General features: G+C 44.7%; 1 protein-coding gene across 3 annotated transcripts in view; it reads left to right on the forward strand.

Moving 5' to 3' along the window:
* The first annotated feature begins 3,018 nt into the window (after positions 1 to 3,018).
* SH3BP1 (SH3 domain binding protein 1) overlaps positions 3,019 to 18,827 on the forward strand; it is a 60,233-nt gene continuing 44,424 nt past the window's right edge. For all 3 annotated transcript variants that reach the window (XM_073591729.1, XM_073591730.1, XM_073591731.1), the window contains exons 1-4: positions 3,019 to 3,177; positions 10,323 to 10,365; positions 16,630 to 16,734; positions 16,827 to 16,903. In XM_073591729.1, the coding sequence (XP_073447830.1) occupies positions 3,122 to 3,177; positions 10,323 to 10,365; positions 16,630 to 16,734; positions 16,827 to 16,903 (281 nt within the window). In that variant the 5' untranslated portion in view covers positions 3,019 to 3,121. The remainder of the gene's footprint in view (positions 3,178 to 10,322; positions 10,366 to 16,629; positions 16,735 to 16,826; positions 16,904 to 18,827) is intronic.

Raw genomic sequence — 18,827 nt, forward strand, 5'->3', positions numbered from 1 at the left:
GGACATTGTATATTGTTCCAGGGCCAGTATATATTATTCTAGGTCAAGTATATAGTGTTTGGGAACAGTATATATTATTCCATGGACATTATATATGATTCCAGGGACAGTATTTATTGTTCAGGGAAATAGTATTTTATTTCAGGGAAATTATATATTTTTCTATGCACAGTATATATTATTCTAAGGGCATCATCTATCATTCTGGGTACAGTATATACTGTACTGTTCCAGGGCCAAATGATATATTGTTCCAGGGCCAGTATATATTGTTGAAGGACATTATATATTAATCTATGGATATTAAATATTTGTTCAAGGCCAGTATATATTATTCCAGGCACTGTATATATTGTTAAAGTGCTAGTGTATGCTATTCCAGGGGCATTATATATTGATCCCGGGACTGTATATATTGTTCAAAGCCAGTATATATTACTCCAGGGACATAATATATTATTCTAGGCACTGTTTATATTGCTCAAGGACATTATATATTAATCTATGGACATTATGTATTTGTTCAAGGCCAGTATATATTATTCCAGGGACTGTATATATTTTATATGTTGTTCAGGGACATTATATATTGTTCAACTACGTTATAAATTAAGCTACGGATATTATGTATTTGTTCAAGGCCAGTATATATTGTTCTAGGGCCAGTGTACAGTGCCTTGCAAAAGTATTCACCCCCCTTGGCATTTTTCATGTTTTGTTGCCTCACAACCTGGAATTCTAATGGATTGTTTGAGGATTTGCATCATTTAATTTACAGAACACGCCCACAACTTTAAGGATGTTTTTTTTTTATAGTGAAGCAAACAACAAATAGAACAAAATAACAGAAAAAGTCAATGTGCATAACTATTCACCCCCCTAAAGTCAATACTTTGTAGAACCACCTTTTGTGGCTCTCACAGCTCCAAGTCGCTTTGGATAAGTCTCTATGAGCTTGCCACATGTTACCACTGGGATTTTTGCCCATTCCTCCTTGCAAAACTGCTCCAGCTCCTTCAAGTTGGATGGTTTGCGTTTGTGAACAGCAATCTTTAGGTCTGACCACAGATTTTCTATTGGATTGAGGTCTGGGCTTTGACTAGGCCATTCCAACACATTTACATGTTTCCCCTTAAACCACTCAAGTGTTGCTTTAGCAGTGTGTTTGGGGTCATTGTCCTGCTGGAAGGTGAACCTCCGTCCTAGCCTCAAATCACACACAGAGTGGTACAGGTTTTGCTCAAGAATATCCCTGTATTTAGCACCATCCATCTTTCCCTCAACTCCGACCAGTTTTCCAGTCCCGACTGCTGAAAAACTTCTCCACAGCATGATGCTGCCACCACCATGTTTCACAGTGGAGATGGTGTTCTTTGGGTGATGTGATGTGCTGGGTTTGCACCAGACATAGCGTTTTCTTTGATGGCCAAAAAGTTAAATTTTGGTCTCATCAGACCAGAGCACCTTCCTCCATACATTTTGGGAGTCTCCCACATGCTTTTTCACAAACTCAATACGCGCCATTTTGTTTTTTGCTGAAAGTAATGGCTTTCTTCTGGCCACTCTGCCATAAAGCCCAACTCTATGGAGCGTACGGCTTATTGTCGTCCTATGTACAGATACTCCAGTCTCTGCTGTGGAACTCTGCAGCTCCTCCAGGGTTACCTTAGATCTCTGTGCTCCTCTCTGATTAATGCCCTCCTTGCCCGGTCCGTGAGTTTTGGTGTGCGGCCATCTCTTGGCAAGTTTGCTGTTGTGCCATGTTCTTTCCATTTGGTTATGATAGATTTGATGGAGTTCCTAGGGATCATCAAAGATTTGGATATTTTTTTTTATAACCTAACCCTGACTGGTACTTCTCAACAACATTGTCCCTTACTTGTTTGGAGAGTTCCTTGGTCTTCATAGCAGTGTTTGGTTAGTGGTGCCTCTTGCTTAGGTGTTGCAGCCTCTGGGGCCTTTCAGAAAGGTGTGTATATGTAATGACAGATCATGTGACACTTAGATTGCACACAGGTGGACATCATTTCACTAATTATGTGACTTCTGAAGGTAATTGGTGGCACCAGAGCTTTTTATGGGCTTCATAACAAAGGTGGTGAATACATACGCACATGGCAATTATCTGTTTTCTATTTCTGAAAAATAGTTTTATGTATATATTTTTCTAATTTTACTTCACCAACTTATACTATTGTGTTCTGATCCATCACATATAATTCAGATGAAAAAAAACATTGAACTAAAGGCTGTAATGTAACAAAATAGGTAAAAAGCCAAGGGGGGGGTGAATACTTTTGCAAGGCACTGTATTTGTTCCAGGGCCAGTGTATGTTATTCCACAAACATTATATATTGATCCTAGGACTGTATAGACCTGGGACATATAAAACTGAAGCTCGGTCTTTTCTCCAATCTGCTTCTGTCTTTCAGTTCTGTCTACAAAGCTTAGAAAATTAGAAATTAAAGCTGATTGGCTGCACTGCAGTTGATTCAACGTTTGTCTCAGACACTTTTTATTACCCCCCCCCCCCCCAATATGTTTACATCTCTTACCCTGCTAACCATTTTATTATGCTTCATTATATTATGTTAGAACTTTTTCCAGGGACATTATATATTGATTCGGGGACTGTATGTATTGTTGTAGGACATAATATATTAATCCGGGGACATTATATATTGATTCAGGGACTGTATATATTGTTGTAGGACATAATATATTAATCCGGGGACATTATATATTGATTCGGGGACTGTATATATTGTTGTAGGACATAATATATTAATCCGGGGACATTATATATTGATTCAGGGACTGTATATATTGTTGTAGGACATAATATATTAATCCGGGGACATTATATATTGATTCAGGGACTGTATATATTGTTGTAGGACATAATATATTAATCCGGGGACATTATATATTGATTGAGGTCCAGTATAAGGACTGGGAAGATATTCGAGTGAAGCTCGGCGTGGTGTCGGAGGAGGAAGAAGAAGAGCCAGCCTTATATACTGTATATAATAGAAGGAGGAGGAGGAGGGGACAGCCTCACCCAGAAGTACAGAGAGCGAGCAGAGGAAATCAGACGGCAAGGTCAGAGACACCTGCACCATGTTACAGAGACAGATCAACAGAATGAGACAGCTGGCCAATCACGGCCCTGGCAGGTGGGTACCGGAGACACTCCGCACAGCACAACAAACTTTTCTCTGTTTACCAAACTGCTGCACATAGCAGTTATCAGAGGCTGTTCTGTCCCCGGGGCACCTCTGTGACTGTTCTGTATATATGATATTCTGTGGGGGGGGGGGGGGGGGGGGGAGGGAGATCGAATCCCTCCAAATGATTGTCACTTCTCCGGATGTATACAGAGACCCCAATACAGGGCGATCCCCCCTCTCATGTCTGATCAGAACCACACAGGGCAAAGTACAAACCTCTACTTCCTTCTCTGTCTACATCTGACAGATCAATAAACCCCGAGATGTGTGTAATAGATGTACACTGTGTGTACAGATTTAGTATGTGCTGTGTACACTGTGCTGGGTATGATATGTGCTGTGTACACTGTGCTGGGTATGATATGTGCTGTGTACACTGTGCTGGGTATAATATATACTGTGTACACTGTGCTGGGTATGATATGTGCTGTGTACACTGTGCTGGGTATGATGTGTGCTGTGTACACTGTGCTGGGTATGATATGTGCTGTGTACACTGTGCTGGGTATGATGTGTGCTGTGTACACTGTGCTGGGTATGATATGTGCTGTGTACACTGTGCTGGGTATGATATGTGCTGTGTACACTGTGCTGGGTATGATATGTGCTGTGTACACTGTGCTGGGTATGGTATGTGCTGTGTACACTGTGCTGGGTATGATATGTGCTGTGTACATTGTGCTGGGTATGGTATGTGCTGTGTACACTGTGCTGGGTATGATGTGCTGTGTACACTGTGCTGGGTATAGTATATACTGTGTACACTGTGCTGGGTATGGTATGTGTTGTGTACACTGTGCTGGGTATGGTATGTGTTGTGTACACTGTGCTGGGTATGATATGTGCTCTGTACACTATGCTGGGTATGATATGTGCTGTGTACACTGTGCTGGGTATAGTATATACTGTGTACACTGTGCTGGGTATGATATGTGCTGTGTACACTGTGCTGGGTATGATATGTGCTGTGTACACTGTGCTGGGTATGATATGTGCTGTGTACACTGTGCTGGGTATGATATGTGCTCTGTACACTGTGCTGGGTATGGTATGTGCTGTGTACACTGTGCTGGGTATGATATATACTGTGTACACTGAGCTGGATATGATATGTGCTGTGTACACTGTGCTGGGTATGATATGGGCTGTGTACACTGTGCTGGGTATGATATGTGCTGTGTACACTGTGCTGGGTATGATATGTGCTGTGTACACTGTGCTGGGTATGATATGGGCTGTGTACACTGTGCTGGGTATGATATGTGCTGTGTACACTGTGCTGGGTATGATATGTGCTGTGTACACTGTGCTGGGTATAGTATATACTGTGTACACTGTGCTGGGTATGGTATGTGCTGTATACACTGTGCTGGGTATGATATGTGCTGTGTACACTGTGCTGGGTATAGTATATACTGTGTACACTGTGCTGGGTATAGTATATACTGTGTACACTGTGCTGGGTATGGTATGTGTTGTGTACACTGTGCTGGGTATAGTATATACTGTGTACACTGTGCTGGGTATAATATATACTGTGTACACTGTGCTGGGTATGATATGTGCTGTGTACACTGTGCTGGGTATGATATGTGCTGTGTACACTGTGCTGGGTATGGTATGTGCTGTGTACACTGTGCTGGGTATAATATATACTGTGTACACTGTGCTGGGTATGGTATGTGCTGTGTACACTGTGCTGGGTATGGTATGTGTTGTGTACACTGTGCTGGGTATAATATATACTGTGTACACTGTGCTGGGTATAATATATACTGTGTACACTGTGCTGGGTATGATATGTGCTGTGTACACTGTGCTGGGTATGATATGTGCTGTGTACACTGTGCTGGGTATAGTATATACTGTGTACACTGTGCTGGGTATGATATGTGCTGTGTACACTGTGCTGGGTATAGTATATACTGTGTACACTGTGCTGGGTATAGTATATACTGTGTACACTGTGCTGGGTATGGTATATACTGTGTACACTGTGCTGGGTATAGTATATACTGTGTACACTGTGCTGGGTATGGTATATACTGTGTACACTGTGCTGGATATAGTATATACTGTGTACACTGTGCTGGGTATGGTGTGTGCTGTGTACACTGTGCTGGGTATAGTATATACTGTGTACACTGTGCTGGGTATAGTATGTCCTCTCCCCCATTCTATCACACGTGTACCTTGACCAGCCGGCCGGCTTTATTCCTTTATGATGTTGGCAGCAGAAATCAGATCTCCAATCTGAGCAACTTTTATTGCGCTTTTGCATTCCATGAATGTGTACAGAGAGGGGGCGGAGCCGGGAACACGCGGCGACATTCTCTCTGTTATCTGATACAAATTCTCATTCTCAATAACACATCACTATCCAGTATACATTAATATTAATAAAGTGATTTCGCACAAATAATAATAAATAGTGTCAGATTCATAAATGAAGGTATTTCAGGAGAGTATTTAAATTATTTCCATATTAGATAAGAACGAGTGGTGCATACAATGTCTATCTTTGATATTAAAAAAAAAAAAAAAAAAATAACACAATAATAATATCCATATGTAGACTCACTACTCACTAATATATGAAGAACACTGTGAGTCTACATACAGATATTATTATTGTATTATTTTTATTTTTTTTCAATATCAAAGATAGACATTGTATGCACCACTCGTTCTTATCTAATATGGAAATAATTTAAATACTCTCCTGAAATACCTTCATTTATGAATTTGACACTATTTATTATTATTTGCGCGAAATCACTTTATTAATATTTATTTCAACTGATTAGTGATTTGTGTTACACTATAGATTTTGCTGCATTTATATTTACAGGCGGATTGTTTATCGATCAATTGGGACAACTATATACACTTCTCTGTACAAGTTGCCACTTCAGTCTCCTCCAGCACTTTACTTGCAGACTATTCCTCTTCCTTCCTCCTGCACAACTCTTAACCCTCAGGACCAGCTTAGCACATGTAAGGTTAGGCCTGACACTGGCTCAGCCAGGCCTCAACAATCGCCGTTTGCAGGCAGGGACCCTATAGTGTAGCAGAAATGGAAAGTCTTTAGTGCTATCTGTCCTACTGATGGACTACTGCTCCCAGTCAGTCCTCTGCAGGCCCTGTATGCCCTCCTGGCTTCAGCTGCCTGACTCCCACCGCCCATGACATGGTAGTCCTCACTACTGGCTCTGCACCCATCTCAGACTGTTTCCTCTCAGTCCTCTAAGGCGTGCCTCCCCAGTCCTCCCGACTGCACATGTCACTCACCAGCAGGGGCGGACTGACAACTCATGGGGCCCTCGGGCACTGCCCGAGTGGCCAAATGGTCAGTCCGCCCCTGCTCACCAGCCCTCCTGGCTGCAACCCGGTGGTTCCCTCCTAAAGACTTGCCGGGCAGTTCTAGCTCCTGCTGTCCTCTCTTGCTCCTCCTGTGCCTCCTGTTCAGAACCTTCACGCTTTCCTGAAGGGCTCCATCCGGCATAGGGTTGCCACCCCTCCTAGCGCAGGAGGAAGTCGTCGGTTGGAGAGTTCCTGGTCGCGGTGTGATGAGGCTGTGACGTACACGCGTTCGGAGCCTGCGCGCTCCTTCATCAGGCATATCGTTTAGCCAATATCGTTCAGCCATCTTGGATGTGGTATACAGGGTTGGCAGGGTCGGATCACAGGAGCCTGACCGACTCTGCAGCTGCTGCGGGATCAGAGGTGACTCTGCCCGACAACCCACCCAGAGGCATTGTTTACATGTGATCAGCTGTAATTGGACACAGCTGATCACATAGTAAAGGGCCGCTGTGATTAGCCCCTTACCCCGATCTGTGGTCAGCTGTGTCCGAAGAACACAACAATCCCAGAGCGCGCTGGGTGCGTGCCACATTAGGCGCACGGGGAGCGGGCTTCTGGGAGGACATCAATAGACGCCCTACCAGAACTGAACGACCACACTGTAGCCATCATTCGACTATAGTGCAGTCGGCAACTGAGAAAATGGACCATATTAAGGTTAAAAAAAAAAAATAAGGTGATTGTAAAATGGATGAGAGCAACACGTCTCAAAAAAGTTTGGGCGGGGCCATGTTTAGCACGGTGTAGCACCCCCTCTTCTTTTCTCAACACTCCGTGGAGGTCTGGGAACTGAGGAGACCAGTTGCTGGATATCTGGGAGAGGAATGTTGTCCCATTCTGGCCTGATATAGGATTCTAACCGCTCAACAGTCCTGGGACTTCTTGTTGTAGTTTTCATTTCAAGATGCGCCAAATATTTCCAATCTCCTACTAGGAAGCCATGCTGATGTCATAGATGCAGTATGAGGTTTAGCATTGTCCTGCTGAGATATTCAAGACCTTCCCTGAAAAAGACTTCATCTGGATGGGGGGACATGCGGCTCTAAAACTTGGATGTATCTTTCAGGATTGATGGTGCTTCTCCAGATGCGCAAGCTGCCCATTCCATACACACTAAGATATTAGATAGATATTTGGAAATATTCCTGAGCCCATGCAGTGATGTCCATCACACAATCATGCCTGGTTTTAATGCAGAGCCGCCTGAGGACCTTGAAGATCACCGGCACCCAATATTGGGTTTCGGACCTTGTCCCCTTACTCTCAAATTTCTCCAGATTCTCTGAATCTTTTGAATAATATTATGTATTGTAGGTGATGACACATTCAAAGTCTTTGCAATTTTTTACGTTGAGGAACATTCTTCTGAAATTGTTGGACAATTTTTAGATGCGGCTTTTCACAGATTGGTGAACCTCTGCCCATCTTTACTTCTAATGCCGCGTACACACGATCGGACTTTACGGCATACTTGGTCCGGCGTACCGGATTTCGACGGACAATGCGATCGTGTGTGGGCTCCAGCGGACTTTGTTTTCTCAAAAGTTTGACGGACTTATGCTGCATACACATGAGCGGACTTTCCGGCATACTTGGTCCGGCGTACCGGAGTCCGTCGAACAATTTGATCGTGTGTGGGTTCCAGCTGACTTTTTTTTCTCAAAAGTTTGACGGACTTAGATTTGAAACATGTTTCAAATCTGTCCGACGGACTCGAGTCCGGTCGAAAAGTCCGCTCGTCTCTATGCTAGTCCGACGGACAAAAACCGATGCTAGGGCAGCTATTGGCTACTGGCTATCAACTTCCTTGTTTTAGTCATCACGTACGAATCCGTCGGACTTTGGTTGATTGTGTGTAGGCAAGTCCGTTTATTCGGAAAGTCCTTCGTAAAGTCCGTCGAAAAGTCCTCCGGGCAAAGTCTGCCGTAAAGTCCGACCGTGTGTACGCGGCATTAGATACTCTGACTTTCTATAGCCGCGTACACACGATCGGATTTTCCGATGCGAAATGTGTGACGACAGGCTGTTGGCGGAAAATCCGACTATCGGACAATTGTTGTCGGATTTTACGCGGACAAATGTTGGATGGCAGGCTTTAAAATTTTCCGCGGACAAATGTGTGTTGTCGGATTTTCCCGAGCGTGTGTACACAAGTCCGTCGGACAAAAGTCCAAAGTAAAAAACATGCATGCTCGGAAGCAAGGATGAGCCGGAAGCGGTCGGTCTTGTAAACTAGCATTCCTAATGGAGAATTAACATTCGTGACGCGGCAAATTATGAAATCTCGAATTGCAGCGCACAATTCTCTTCTTCTTTAATGGGATAATAATGAAGCTGCTTTGCTGGTGATACTGATGGAGTTATTGCAAACAAATTTTCAAAGGCTTTTTTTTTTTCTAGTGATATCAGAATAATATTATTATGCTTGTTATTTTTTATTTTTTTTTTGGTCAAGTTACCACAACACCATTACCATGTAGTTTTTAAGATCAAAGATACAACTATGTTGGTGTCCCTTGTTAATTTTACATTGTATTTTTTTAAATGAAACTGCCGACTCCCAAACTGTCATTTGAAGTAAAACACATAGCCAAGTATTATTCTACACAATTTTTTTATTGTGCATTAAAAAAATAAAAGAAATAAAATTAGACATGCTATCTGCCAATAGAACTTAACCAAAAAGTGCATTCTATGCATCCAAAAATATAGAAAATATACCAAATCAAATCATTATTATTCAACCAAAAAATAAAATAAAAGCCTCATGCATGTGTCCTACTTTTTAATATAGGGGGTCAGCAATGCCAAGAGTTGGTGAAAGCAGGGGTCCATCATCCGGAGATAATTCTGAAAATCATTCGGATTATTCTCCTGGAGCTCCCGCAGCAAAGGATTATGACAGAATTGGTCACGATTAATAAAGCAACCGATTTTTGGTCCAAGAAATCCTCCTCCTCCTGTTCCTGGACTGGACTTGAGTCAGAGCAAAAACTCCAAGGCCAATAATAAATAACACGTTATCTCCTCCGATTCCGCAACATGTCTGGTTGACGAACGGCCGTTCAGAAACGAACTGAAAAGCGCAAAATGAAAAGCACGAATCAACACTCACCAAACTTCTACTAACACAAAAGGAGCCCAAAGGGTGGCGCCTGACAATTGAACTTCCTCTTTTTTCGGCCCGTAGTACGTCACTACGTTCGTGTTTGTTGGCCAACAATTGTGTACCGTTTGTATGCAAGACAAAATCCAGGCACACGCCCTTCGGACAAAAGTCAGAGGTTTTGTCTGCGGAAAATCTGATGGCGTGTAGGAGGCTCAAGATGCTCTTTTTATACATAAAACGTGTTATCGACCTGTTGCCACTTAACCTAATTAGTTGCAAAATGTTCCCCCAGCTCTTCCTTGTTAGTAGAACTTACTTTGCCAGCTTTTCGTTGCCCCGTCCCAACTTTTTTGAGATGTGTTGCTGCCATCAATTTCAAAATCACCTTTTTTTTTTTTTTCTTAAACTGGTCAATTTTCTCAGGGTAAACATCTGAAATGTTTTCTATTCTCTATTGTGAATAAAATAATAAAATATGGGTTCATGATTCCAGGATGCTGCTCTTCGTTATGGTATCTGTAGATTGTCTCCAATCATAGCAGGGTCATCGGTTTATAATAGATAAAGAACTGCATGGCCAGTACCGCACCCTGATTAAATGTCGTTCTCCTTCCAGATCCAATGATGTCACAGACCTATTGCCCGAAGAGTTACTTCTGGTAAGTAATAATTTGAGATGTTGTGAATGATGATATTATTGTCTTATAATGGTGTTCATGTTTTCACTAACCTGGAGCTGAGGATAGGAGCTCCTCCTGCTATACCTGCCCATCTCTGAGCACCACAATAGGGGGGGGGGGTAAATGGCTTAAAGGCTGTGTTCCGGTAAAGGGAAGGGGTACAATGCAGATTTATTTTTATAGGACATAGAAGTCAGGATCATCTTTTACATATAGACACTATTCCACTGAGTATAAAGTGTTATTAGACCCTCCATGGAAAGATATAACAACTCAATGTAGAAGCACACTTTACATCATCATTGGTTCCTGGACCTTTTTCCTGCAAGCTTTCCGTCATCGTGAGCCTTTAAAGTCTGGTTCATGGAGTTTCCACCTATAGTGTGGCTCCTTTACCTTGGATGGTCTCCTTGGGGCCACCCTGACGTGCACAATCCCGGCTGGGATTGAATCTTCTCATGCTGCATTGCTTGAAGGATGTAGGGGAAGCGTGCTGGTGCTGTGCAAAGGGAATGCATGCGCAGTATGGGCAGCACTCTGGTGCTGTGCCCACAGCATGCATACTCAGTAGGGGCTGAGCTCTCGTGCTGTGCTCAGGGTATGCATGTTTAGTACGGACCGCATGCTTGTTCTGTGCTCAGGAAATGCATGCTCAAGTATAGGGTGCATGCTGGTGCTGTGCTCAAGAGACCCATGCTCAGTATAGGCGGCAAGCTGGTGCTGTGTTCAAGAGATCCATGCACAGTATGGGTGGCGAGCTGGTGCTGTGCTCAAGAGATCCATGCTCAGTATGGGCGGCGAACTGGTGCTGTGCTCAAGAGATCCATGCTCAGTATGGGTGGCGAACTGGTGCTGTGCTCAAGAGATCCATGCTCAGTATGGACGGCGAACTGGTGCTGTGCTCAAGAGATCCATGCTCAGTATGGGCGGCGAACTGGTGCTGTGCTCAAGAGATCCATGCTCAGTATGGGCGGCGAACTGGTGCTGTGCTCAAGAGATCCATGCTCAGTATGGACGGCGAGCTGGTGCTGTGCTCAAGAGATCCATGCTCAGTATGGGCGGTGAGCTGGTGCTGTGCTCAAGAGATCCATGCTCAGTATGGGCGGTGAGCTGGTGCTGTGCTCAAGAGATCCATGCTCAGTATGGGCGGCAAACTGGTGCTGTGCTCAAAGAGATCCATGCTCAGTATGGGCTGCGAGCTGGTGCTGTGCTCAAGAGATCCATGCACAGTATGGGTGGTAAGCTGGTGCTGTGCTCAAGAGATCCATGCTCAGTATGGGCGGCGAGCTGGTGCTGTGTTCAAGAGATCCATGCTCAGTATGGGCGGCGAGCTGGTGCTATGCTCAAGAGATCCATGCTCAGTATGGGCAGTGAGCTGGTGCTGTGCTCAAGAAATCCACACACAGTATGGGCGGCAAACTGGTGCTGGGCTCAAGAGATCCATGCTCAGTATGGGCGGCAAGCTGGTGCTGTGCTCAAGAGATCCATGCTCAGTATGGGTGGCGAGCTGGTGCTGTGCTCAAGAGATCCATGCTCAGTATGGACGGCGAGCTGGTGCTGTGCTCAAGAGATCCATGCTCAGTATGGGTGGTAAGCTGGTGCTGTGCTCAAGAGATCCATGCTCAGTATGGGCGGCGAGCTGGTGCTGTGTTCAAGAGATCCATGCACAGTATGGGTGGCGAGCTGGTGCTGTGCTCAAGAGATCCATGCTCAGTATGGGCGGCGAGCTGGTGCTATGCTCAAGAGATCCATGCTCAGTATGGGCAGTGAGCTGGTGCTGTGCTCAAGAAATCCACACACAGTATGGGCGGCAAACTGGTGCTGTGCTCAAGAGATCCATGCTCAGTATGGGTGGCGAGCTGGTGCTGTGCTCAAGAGATTCATGCTCAGTATGGACGGCGAGCTGGTGCTGTGCTCAAGAGATCCATGCTCAGTATGGGCGGCGAGCTGGTGCTGTGCTGAAGAGATCCATGCTCAGTATGGGTGGCGAGCTGGTGCTGTGCTCAAGAGATCCATGCTCAGTATGGGCAGTGAGCTGGTGCTGTGCTCAAGAGATCCATGCTCAGTATGGGCAGTGAGCTGGTGCTGTGCTCAAGAGATCCATGCTCAGTATGGGCAGTGAGCTGGTGCTGTGCTCAAGAAATCCACACACAGTATGGGCGGCAAACTGGTGCTGTGCTCAAGAGATCCACGCTCAGTATGGGCGGCAAGCTGGTGCTGTGCTCAAGAGATCCATGCTCAGTATGGGTGGCGAGCTGGTGCTGTGCTCAAGAGATCCATGCTCAGTATGGGTGGCGAGCTGGTGCTGTGCTCAAGAGATCCATGCTCAGTATGGGTGGCGAGCTGGTGCTGTGCTCAAGAGATCCATGCTCAGTATGGGTGGCGAGCTGGTCCTGTGCTCAAGAGATCCATGCTCAGTATGGGCGGTGAGCTGGTGCTGTGCTCAAGAGATCCATGCTCAGTATGGGCAACAAACTGGTTCTGTCCTCAAGAGATCCATGCTCAGTATGGGCAACAAACTGGTTCTGTCCTCAAGAGATCCATGCACAGTATGGGTGGTGAGCTGGTGCTGTGCCAGGGGGATACTTGCTCAGTACAGGCAGCATGCTGGTACGGTGCTCAGGAGATGCATGCGCAGTACAGGTGACACCCTGGTACTGTGCTCAGTACAGGCAGTGCACTAGAGCTGTGCTTGGAAGATGCATGCTCACTATAGGCAGCAGTTTATGCTGTGCTAGGGGGATGGCATGCTCAGTACAGGCAACACTCTAGTGTTGTTCTCAGGAGATATATGCTGAGTACATTTTATATAGCTCAGACATATTCTGCAGTGCAGTACAGAGAACACTGAGCCAGTCACATCAGTCTCTGCACCAGAGGAGCTTACACTCTAATGCCCCCCCACAAGTCACACATTATTATTATTATACATTTATATAGCTATGACATGTACCATAATTCCTCTTTAAATGTAAGGACTCATTCTTGCTGGTAGTTAGAATCTTTAATATTTACAAACAAAAGGAAGGTTTCCTATTTAGAATAATAAAGCTGTCGGGTTAGTTAAATAGCAAAATCAGAACCGATTCAATCATACAGTTTGTAGTGTACATACAGTATCTCACAAAAGTCAGTACACCCCTCACATTTTTGTAAATATTTTATTCTATCTTTTCATGTGACAACACTGAAGAAATGACACTTTGCTACAATGTAAAGTAGTGAGTGTACAGCTTGTATAACAGTGTAAATTTGCTGTCCCCTCAAAATAACTCAACACACAGCCATTAATGTCTAAACCGCTGGCAACAAAAGTGAGTACACCCCTAAGTGAAAATGTCCAAATTGGGCCCAAAGTGTCAATATTTTGTGTGGCCACCATTATTTTCCAGCACTGCCTTAACCCTCTTGGGCATGGAGTTCACCAGAGCTTCACAGGTTGTCACTGGAGTCCTCTTCCACTCCTCCATGACGACATCACAGAGCTGGTGGATGTTAGAGACCTTGCACTCCTCCACCTTCCGTTTGAGGATGCCCCACAGATGCTCAATAGGGTTTAGGTCTGGAGACATGCTTGGCCAGTCCATCACCTTTACCCTCAGCTTCTTTAGCAAGGCAGTGGTCATCTTGGAGGTGTGTTTGGGGTCATTATCATGTTGGAATACTGCCCTGCGGTCCAGTCTCCGAAGGGAGGGGATCATGCTCTTCTTCAGTATGTCACAGTACATGTTGGCATTCATGGTTCCCTCAATGATCTGTAGCTCCCCAGTGCCGGCAGCACTCATGCAGCCCCAGACCATGACACTCCCACCACCATGCTTGACTGTAGACAGGACACACTTGTCTTTGTACTCCTCACCTGGTTGCCTCCACACACGCTTGTCACCATCTGAACCAAATAAGTTTATCTTGGTTTCATCAGACCACAGGACATGGTTCCAGTAATCCATGTCCTAAGGCCCCTTTCACACTGGGGCGGTGGGGGCGTCGGCAGTACAACAGCGCTATTTTTAGCGCTGCTGTACCGTCGTTCTTGCAGCGGTATTCGGCCGCTAGCGGTGCGGTTTTAACCCCCGCTGGCGGCCGAAAAAGGGTTAAAATCCCTCGTACAGCGTGGCTATAGCCGCGGCATTGCCACGGTATAGCCGCGCTGTCCCATTGATTTCAATGGGCAGGAGCGGTTTAGGAGCGGTGAATACACCGCTCCTTCACCGCTCCAAAAAAGCGGTTTGCAGGACTTTTTTCACCGTCCTGCCTGCGCACCGCTTCAGTGTGAAAGCCCTCGGGCTTTCACACTGAACAAACAGCGGAGGCTGTTTAGGGGCGGTTTGCAGGCGGTATTTTTAGCGCAATACCGCCTGCAAACCGCCCCAGTGTGAAAGGGGTCTAAGTCTGCTTGTCTTCAGCAAACTGTTTGCAGGCCTTCTTGTGCATCATCTTTAGAAGAGGCTTCCTTCTGGGACGACAGCCATGCAGACCAATTTGATGCAGCGTGCGGCGTATGGTCTGAGCACTGACAGGCTGACCCCCCACCCCTACAACCTCTGCAGCAATGCTGGCAGCACTCATACGTCTATTTCCCAAAGACAACCTCTGGATATGACGCTGACCACGTGCACTCAACTTCTTTGGCTGACCATGGCGAGGCCTGTTCTGAGTGCAACCTGTCCTGTTAAACCACTGAATGGTCTTGACCACCGTGCTGCAGCTCAGTTTCAGGGTCTTGGCAATCTTCTTATAGCCTAGGCCATCTTTATGTAGAGCAACACATTTTTTATTCAGATCCTCAGAGAGTTCTTTGCCATGAGGTGCCATGTTGTACTTCCAGTCACCAGTATGAGAAAGTGAGAGCGATAACACCAAATTTAACACACCTGCTCCCCATTCACACCTGAGACCTTGTAACACTAACGAGTCACATGACACCGGGGAGGGAAAATGGCTAATTGGGCCCAATTTGGACATTTTTATTTAGGGGTGTACTCACTTTTGTTGCCATCAGTTTAGATATTAATGGCTGTGTGTTGAGTTATTTTGAGGGGACAGCAAATTTACACTGTTATACAAGCTGTACACTCACTACTTTACATTGTAGCAAAGTGTCATTTCTTCAGTGTTGTCACATGAAAAGATAGAAGAAAAGATTTACAAAAATGTGAGGGGTGTACTCACTTTTGTGAAATACTGTAGATTCGCAAAACAATGGGATAAAGGAATATTCCTGAACTTTGTTTTATCTCATGGTTCCTGTGAAATTGTGTGAATGCATCAATGGCAGTGCATGTTATCTCAGCTTGCGGAGCTTGGATTCATTGAATTAGTTTACCAAAAATGTAAATATTGCAGAATAGACAGCCACATGCTACATAACTGAGCTCCATTTCATGCTGAATAAAATAAATTATTAATGTATCTTCAATAGAAAACTATATCTTTAGATAGATTTTTACTCCAAAAGAATTTTAATCAAATACATTTGATAAAAACAGATTTAAAAATCAGATTTAAATTAAAAAAAATCAGATTTAAATTGAAAAAATCCGATTTTTTTAAATTTAAAAAAAAAAAATCTCTGATTTTTATCCACCCTGGTGTACACTGAGCCAGTCACATCAATTTCTGCACCAGAGGAGCTTACACTCTGTTTCCTGCAGTCACACACTATTATTATTATTATTATAATACATTTATTCAGCTCTGACATGTACAGAGAACACTGAGCCAATCACATCAGTCTCTGTACCAGAGGAGCTTACACTCTGTTTCCTACAGTCACACACTATTATTATTATACATTTATATAGCTCTGACATATACCACAGTGCTGTACAGAGGACCCTTATCAGTCATATCAGTCTCTGTACCAAAGGAGCTTACACTCTAATTCCCCCCCCCCCCCCCCCCCAGTCACACACTCTTATTATTATACATTTATATAGATCTGACATATACCGCAGTGCTGTACAGAGAATATTATACAAGTCACATACTCAGTAGGCTGCTGTGGTTAGATGGCAGTCCATGTAAGTTATGATTTATGAATGGGAATCCAGACTAACACAATCCAGACAAACTCCATGCAAATAGAGCCCCAAGCACTGCAGGACTGGCTATGTTCCTTTGATTCCCCATTGTTCTGTGTCAGTACATCTATTTGAGCATAGCAGTAGTGGGATGGGATGTGCTGGACTGAATGTCAGTCCCGGGTGGAGTTGATACTTGTATTGCTCTTCTTCCTCTCAGGCAGACCAGCAGGTGGAGGTGGTGAAGAGAGCGGCTCATCTTGTAGGCAAGCGACTGGCGAGCTGTATGCAGGGTCCACTCAGCTCCGACATGGAGAAGAGACTGGTGAGTTTTGGTGACAACGTCGTTCTTTGTAGAACAGATGAAGGGAACACAAGGATGATGATGATGATGATGATGATGATTTATCTTTACAGAGGAAGCTTGCCTTGATGTCACTCTCTATGGCCATGGCAGATAGTTTGAAGGATATGGAGAGCGAGTCCAGTCTCCGGTGAGTTCGGTCAGGGTTGTGTGATTATTAACTGCAGTTTTCTGTTTGTAAATGTTTGATTCATGGATTATCTACATGCCAAAGGGTTCTTTAAAGTGAAACTTTAATATGGGTAGACTTATCGATTGGTGCCGTCATGCAGACATTAAGCTTTTGCCCCAACGAGAACAGGGCCAAAGCTTGGTACCGCTACGCAGATTATCCCCAGCTGCCTCTCCGCTTTCACCCATTTTGGGCAACCCAGGTTTTTCCCCAGGTCTTCAGGATGGGGCGTTTCTCACTCTAATCATCTCTGGACATTATCAGGCCTCATATTTTCATCAAAACAACCACGTTATCCTCCCACTGCTTCTCCACTTTTACCCATTTGGGCAACCCGTGTTTTTCCCCAGGTCTTCGGGATGGGGCGTTTCGTACTTTAATCAACTCTGGACCTTATCAGGTCTCTTATTTTCTGCCGATGGGCTCCTGGCCTACTGTGCAGGACCTGATGAACTCTGAAGGCCCTTTCCATTTGGACTTTTGGAGGGCCTTGCAGTTACATCATTTTTAGGTCTTTCTCCCACCTTTACATGACTTTCGCTGACTGTGTTTGAGACATACAGTGCCTTGCAAAAGTATTCACCCCCCTTGGCATTTTTTGTGTTTTGTTGCCTCACAGCCTGGAATTAACATGGATCGTTTGAGGATTTGCATCATTTAATTTACAGAACATGCCCACAACTTTTTTTTTATTGTGAAGCAAACAGCAAATAAGACATAAAAACAGAAAAAGTCAATGTGCATAACTATTCATCCCCCTAAAGTCAATACTAGAGCCACCTTTTGCAGCTATCACAGCTCCAAGTCACTTTGGATAAGTCTCTATGAGCTTGCCACATCTTACCAGTGGGATTTTTGCCCATTCCTCCAGCTCCTTCAAGTTGGATGGTTTGCACTTCTGAACCGCAATCTTTAAGTCTGACCACAAATTTTCTATTGGATTGAGGTCTGGGCTTTGACTAGGCCATTCCAACACATTTACATGTTTCCCCTTAAACCACTCAAATGTTGCTTTAGCAGTGTGTTTGGGGTCATTGTCCTGCCGGAAGGTGAACCTCCATCCTAGCCTCAAATCACACACAAAGTGCTACAGGTTTTGCTCAAGAATATCCCTGTATTTAGCACCATCCATCTTTCCCTCAACTCTGACCAGTTTCCCAGTCCCGACTGCTGAAAAACATCCCCACAGCATGATGCTGCCACCACCATGTTTCACGGTGGGGATGGTGTTCTTTGGGTGATGTGATGTGTTGGGTTTGCACCAGACATAGCGTTTTCTTTGATGGCCAAAAAAAAGTTCAATTTTAGGCTCATCAGACCAGAGCACCTTCCTCCATACATTTTGGGAGTCTCCCACATGCCTTTTCGCAAACTCAAAACGTGTCATTTTGTTTTTTGCTGAAAGTAATGGCTTTCTTCTGGCCACTCTGCCATAAAGCCCAACTCTATGGAGCGTACGGCTTATTGTCGTCCTATGTACAGATACTCCAGTCTCTGCTGTGGAACTCTGCAGCTCCTCCAGGGTTACCTTAGGTCTCTGTGCTCCTCTCTGATTAATGCCCTCCTTGCCCGGTCTGTGAGTTTTGGTGTGCGGCCGTCTCTTGGCAGGTTTGCTGTTGTGCCATGTTCTTTCCATTTGGTTGTGATGGTGCTCCTAGGGATCATCAAAGATTTAGATATTTTTTTATAACCTAACCCTGACTTGTACTTCTCAACAACATTGTCCCTTACTTGTATGGAGAGTTCCTTGGTCTTCATGGCAGTGTTTGGTTAGTGGTGCCTCTTGCTTAGGTGTTGCAGCCTCTGGGGCCTTTCAAAAAGGTGTGTATATGTAATGACAGGTCATGTGACACTTAGACTGCGCACAGGTGGACATCATTTC

Source organism: Aquarana catesbeiana, linkage group LG07 (assembly GCF_042186555.1).
Source record: "Aquarana catesbeiana isolate 2022-GZ linkage group LG07, ASM4218655v1, whole genome shotgun sequence".
Taxonomy (NCBI): Eukaryota; Metazoa; Chordata; class Amphibia; order Anura; family Ranidae; genus Aquarana; species Aquarana catesbeiana.